The 6,074-nt window shown below is 41.3% G+C and overlaps 1 protein-coding gene across 1 annotated transcript; it reads right to left on the reverse strand.

Moving 5' to 3' along the window:
* Nucleotides 1-4,896: 4,896 nt before the first annotated feature.
* On the reverse strand, nucleotides 4,897-5,716 carry LOC131242358 (uncharacterized). Its single transcript, XM_058240949.1, has one exon. The coding sequence runs from the start codon at nucleotides 5,639-5,641 to the stop codon at nucleotides 5,177-5,179; it is 465 nt and encodes a 154-aa protein (XP_058096932.1). The 5' UTR covers nucleotides 5,642-5,716; the 3' UTR covers nucleotides 4,897-5,176.
* Between the last annotated feature and the right edge of the window lie 358 nt (nucleotides 5,717-6,074).

Below are 6,074 nucleotides of genomic sequence, written 5' to 3' on the forward strand. Positions count from 1 at the left end.
TATTTTACAAAAAAAATATTAGTCTGTAAATTTATCAACACCCGGTTCAGTCTCGTGTGGATTGTTTCTATTTTCAGCAAGGCAATGGCCAAAAACACACCCTAGAAAAAAGAAATGGAAAAAACTAAAAAATTCAGTCACCCCATTCATGGAAAGGTAGGCCACATCTTGAAGATGATTGGATGCAAATATCAGCTAATCCACTCATCATGGGCCAAGCAATAGAAAACAACATGTGGCCAATGGATTGACTCAATGTACATGTGGCCCACTTGATTAACAGCGTAGGAGCCAATCCTTTCTGAGTTTAGATGTTGTGTACTTACAGCAGGATTGGATGTTAGTGGCCAATGGAAGTATGTTTCTATCATTGCATTGAGATGGATCTGGACATGACTCGTTTTTACTTTTGACTATTAGCAACAAAGGAGGATGTAGAACACTTAGGCTTGGCCCACGACCTTAAACAAATGCCAATGGATACCATGCATTCAGGAAACACCAGATCCTTTGTGCACGTACGAAGAAGATGAGAGCCAAGATGCCGAGCTACTCAGTGTAATCAGGGGAGAAACAAGCTTGGAGATGGACTCTATGATTAAGCTCCAGTTCTCTATTTATCAGGGGTTCTCGATCTCTCTATTCTTTTGTGTTTCTATTATGTTCCTTCTTGTGTTTTCGTGCCTATCTTTCATGAATTTTTCCTCTCTCTTATATTCTTTTTTATACGTTCCTAACTAACAAGAAGGTCACCAGGCTCTTTTATAGGAGACTTTGAAGTAGTTACATAACAGTCAATCTCTGCCTAATACATCGCAGCCAGTAATCACGAAACATTAAGCCAGTAATCACGAAACATTAATGCTAGTGAATGCAATCACCGTATGCGATCTATGATGAAACTTGTAACAACTCTGATTTTTGTGACCCATTTGAGACCCCGAGTAAAGTGAATTAAAAAAGCCTGGGCCTATTTCTGATAGCATACAGCCCTATCAATCAAATCTTGCCCGCCATGTCATTTTACCACTAGGTGGATGGTAAGCTCCTCACCACCATCCCTTATATGGGCATGTCAAGCCGCATGCCGCACCAGAATAGCAGAGAGTCAATGAACTGCAGGTCCAAAAGGATAGCATCCCATACTCGAGCTAGGCATTGATAATATCAATCTAAGATTGTTGGAATGCTAGAAGAAATGACAAAAAAATTTGCCTAGATAGCAACGAGCGTCAGGGTGCTGAGAGACTCAAATACTTCAGAGGATCGCCTTGAGCGGAGTCTAGCGAACCCAATATCCACTTTGAAGCATAAGGTAGTAAGGGCGGTGTGTTTACAACATCTTGAGTGCATATTCCAGCCACCTAATCCATTTGGTATATGATGTGCACGTGCGAAGTGCAGAGTACACCATTAGCACCTCTACAGCCACACTGTCTCACATGTCCACACTCTCGCACTGAGACCATGTCCAAGCCCATACGCACACTGGAACACACAAGTCCTCTTACTCCATGGAACAACCAAAGAAACATAAAGGTACTCTGTATCTCACATATAAACACTATTTTTTCTTATCTCCTTTCCTTCCGACACGAGACTATTTCAAAAAATGTAACAAGTTGTTTCAAACTAAACATTTATATATTTTTTATTTAAAATATTTTTGATCAGTATTTTTTCACAACATTGAGTTAGAATCCTCCGTCAACAAATTAGTAACCATGTCAGCTAAAAAAGCCATAGAAATCACATCATACTTGGAGAAGGTAGCAAGAACCCCTTGAAAGGACGTCTAGGGCCAAAAGGCCGGAAGGGAAATTATGGCCACATTCGGCAAGGTCTCTGAGCCTAAATGGATGGTTCAGCTATTGATTCTGTCAGTATTATATCCAAAATTAGCTATTGGATTAGGCTCCTCACTCCTCGCCTCCCTCTCCCCAAAACAGTCCACCGTTCCTCCGTTGCTGCCTTGTATCAGTTGGGCCTGGACAGTGATAGATCTAGACCCACGAAGATGCAGATTGTTTACTAGGAGTGGCCTAAAGCTGGATGGATTAAGATCAATGTTGATGGCTTTGGGCAATCCGGGTCCTTCGGGTGGTGGGGGAATCGCTAGGGACAACTCCGATTCCTTCATTTTTGCTTTTGCTTCCAATTATTGGATTGGATCTAATGGCCGGGCCGAGACCAATGCAATCTGGGAGGGCCTATCCCTTTGTATTGAAAGAGGCTTCTCCAAGGTAGAAATTGTCAGTGAGTCCAAGTCAGCGGTGGACTCAATTACCCACAGGGCCTCCCAATCTTGGGCCCTTCGGTATTGGTGGATCAGAATTAGATCCCTCATGGATAGCATTGCCACCATCTCCTCCTAGGAAGACTAATGAGGTGGCTAATGGTCTTGCCTGCAGTGGTGGCCAAATCCACAGAATCTTCCGGACCATAGCTAAGCTTCCTTCCATCGTTCACGGTAGACTCTTTCTGGACAAGGTTGGTCTAAGATGCATCAGAGAACGCCAGTCCTTTTCTGTCTTTTTTACTTCTTTTCCCTGCTGGGTTTGTTCTTCCTCTTTGTTCAAAGACCCTGCCATACGTGTACATTTCCTTACGTACACTATCATATATGAAATATCCTTTTGATTTTTTTTTTTTTTAAAAAAAAACAAAAAAGGTGCCTGAGGCTGGGGCAGCAAAAGCAACCCAAGCAGACATACTGTGGGATAGACACCCTTGAAGTGGGACCCCGCTGGAGATGGGACCTTCTAAGGAAAGCATCATTTAATCAGCATGAAAAGAACCCTGGATGCAGATCATCTTCCATCCTTCTGACACATGGTGTTGCACCCTAACCGCATTTATATACCTTGCATGCATGTCGTCTTGCACCTGCCTTTATTTGCCTTGCATGAATCTCATATTGCACCCTGCCTCTCACATACCCTTCATGTATATAATCCGGCGGACGCCATGCATGCATGAAATCTTACATCTTGCCTCGCATGTATCCTGCATGCATGAAATCTTACATCTTGCCTCGCATGTATCCTGCATGCATGAGATCTTGCTCCTTGCCTCGCAAATGTTCTCTTTCAAATACAAGGATTCCACGGAACGTGGGCATATCTTCATGAAAGGGGTTAAGCACCCACGGCGAGGAATCCCCACATAGGCCGGCGTACAAACACATACATCCAAAACGCAATTTAAAAAAAAAAAAAAAAGGAAAAAAAAACCTCTTACATTGAAATATTTCAACCTTTAGGAAGGGGTTTGATGTTAAAATTTTCTTATATAAGAGTTTATTTTTGCTTATCCACCATCTGAGGTGAGACTCATCACATAGTCGGTTTGAATCACTACAAAATGACCTACATCCAACGGCTAAGCTGGACGCACCTTACAGCAATGGATCAGGAAGTATTCCAACAAACCTTGTGCTGGCTGCAATTGATGATTGCAACCACCACCAAACGGGAGCGGATTAGGTGAGATCCCGGACTAACCCAAGACGGCGCGGTCATTACCATGGGGCCCACCTTGATTAAAATATAATACATAATTCCTACATAGAAATTTAATAAATAAATTATGATGTAGAGTGGGTCGTGGGTAATTTCATGGCCAGGATGGACCAGAAAAGGCCTGATCGGAGACGGAGATGATCCAGACCGTTGGAACTTAAAACGCACATATCTCGCAAACTGGAATGAGTTATCGGATGTAAAATATATGATTTTGGGGTAAGACGAGCTACTCTAGCCACCTAACAGCGCTATGCTAGGTTGCACAAGCCGGATTTACCAAATACCATTAGATCGACGGTCGTTTCCGTGTTTTAATTCCCTATTTAAAGGGTTGTAGACTTGTTTATTTTATTCATCAATCAATTTTGAATTTTATAAAATTTATTTTCTATCTTTTTTATTCTCTTCCTCGTGGATTCGAGAAGTTTCCGTGAAGAGTCTAGAGAAGTTCCATGGATTCGGAATAGTTATCCCCTCGAGGAAGATAGTGCTTAACCTCACATCCTTCCCTGCATCATATTATCAGTAACCAACATAGGTCATTCATGTCATAAAGTACCATCATGTTGGATATTTAATCCTATATAACCATTGCATCCCTGGCGGCTAACATTGATATCTATGGAAAAAAAAGAAAAAAAAAAAGAAGCTAAAGAATCACAATTTTTTTAAAAAAAAATTACCAAGATTTTGAAAATATCATGATATTCTTGTCATAATCATATAATCAATTTTCTTTAATATATTAAACATCTCGGCAATATTTGTCATCACAGTACCAGCAGCAAATGTATCATTTCTCCATTTTCTTGGGAAAAACTTTTTTTTTTTTTTTCTTGTTCTGATCTTTTTATCACTTTTCTGTTAAAAAACACCCATACCCATTTATGGAGGATAAATGATACATAGGGCAATATAAGTTATATTGGTCCTAGTTGCATTGGGACACTTAAAAATTCTTTTCAATCAAACTTGACCGTCCATTTAAGTAGAGAACAAATTTCATTGGCTACCAAGTAATCACACCGGTTGGCAATTTAACCATCCGATCAATGGCCTATAAAATAGACAGTCAAGATCATTTATGGACAATTTGAGCTGGCAATCTGTTAAAGCCCATCATGGATTGCTTATAGTTCTAAATCACCACATTTTTCAGAGAACCCTATTAAACCAATCCATGGTTGGAAAATACAGGGCTTCAAAAAATAAAGCAACTCACGGATGGATCAGATCGTTCAATCCACCTGATGTCCAAGATATATCCCATGAAATGCATCCCAAACCTAATTTAGGGCACGGATCGATATGCTAGGTTGTCCAAACTGTCTAAATGCAAAAATAACTTGAATTGTTTGTAGTACTCATGCAATTCATTCCCAAAATCGACGACTGATTAGATTGCAATTTTCAGCATTTTAAATCATACCATTTCATTCTACATCTCACTGATATCGACGTTTTCTAGCAAACATGGATCTCATTTATTTTTTTTTCCCCATATTCTCTAGCTCCATTTCTCTTTGATGGCTATAAAGACATATTACACACTAATAAATATATATGGGATCTCTTCTTTCTTTCTTTCTTTATACAACAAACAGCTATCATGTTTATGAATAAATAAATTCATCAAAATTCTTCAATAACTACTAGCGAGTATACACGTAATTAGTGTGTATATTCTTCATGGTCTGCGAGTGCAAGAAAACTTCCTTCCTCGTCTTGCCACTGGGTCGAAGCAGCTTAGACCAGAATCCTCCTTTCTTCTTCCCTTCGGTGACAAAGGCGGCATCTCTGGCCCTGTTTGGTGCGGTGAAAGCCACCGTTCGGCTCCTCGTGAAGAACCCACCATGGGGTCCAACAAGAAAAGATATCCGACCGTTGGCGCCGGAAGAAAGGTGGTGAGAAGGAGAAGAATAAGAGGAATCAGAGCAAGAAGAACAAGAAGAGATGGAAGAAGAAGAAGAGCAAGAGGATGTGGCAGTCGTGGCGGCGGTGGTGTTTGAAGAGGTGAGCCGAGAGAGCTTTTCTCTCAGGCAGAAAGGGCAAACACCAGGAGAATTGTGTTGTCTGGTGTGCTTCCTGCATCGTGCTCCCGAATCAGACCAACCCATTTTCAGAGCCTTTTGATATTAGTTCCTTCTCTCTATATTTCTGGTTTTCTTATGTTTCTCTCCTCTTTGGAATGGCAGTGTGTATATATAAAATCCGGGGAGGGTGGATGTATGGTACGGCGGTCTTTGAAGGAAGGAGGGGGTGCGTTTCCGTGATGTTTCTCCGATTCTCCGTTTTGCATTGCGTGGTGTGTTTTTTCGCTGGATGTCGGGTCGGGTTTGCTGTTTTTGTCTGACCGCTGAAAGTCAAGAGGACTCCGCGGGTGCATGGAAGGTGATATGGGATCGCTTATTTCTCAGGTTTTACTAATTCCACACGCACCTTTACTTGTAACACACGCGCTGATCCGGTATGTCCGTTATGGGAGCGGATTAGACACTGAACACTTCCGTAGACAAAACACTACTGAGGTGACGTGGTGAAATACAGTTG

The sequence above is a fragment of the Magnolia sinica genome, chromosome 4 (genome assembly GCF_029962835.1).
Source record: "Magnolia sinica isolate HGM2019 chromosome 4, MsV1, whole genome shotgun sequence".
In the NCBI taxonomy this organism is placed as follows: domain Eukaryota; kingdom Viridiplantae; phylum Streptophyta; class Magnoliopsida; order Magnoliales; family Magnoliaceae; genus Magnolia; species Magnolia sinica.

Bases quoted from the DNA above. Each gene is read 5' to 3' on its own strand.
- LOC131242358 (XM_058240949.1), bottom strand. From the start codon at position 5,641: ATGGGTTGGTCTGATTCGGGAGCACGATGCAGGAAGCACACCAGACAA.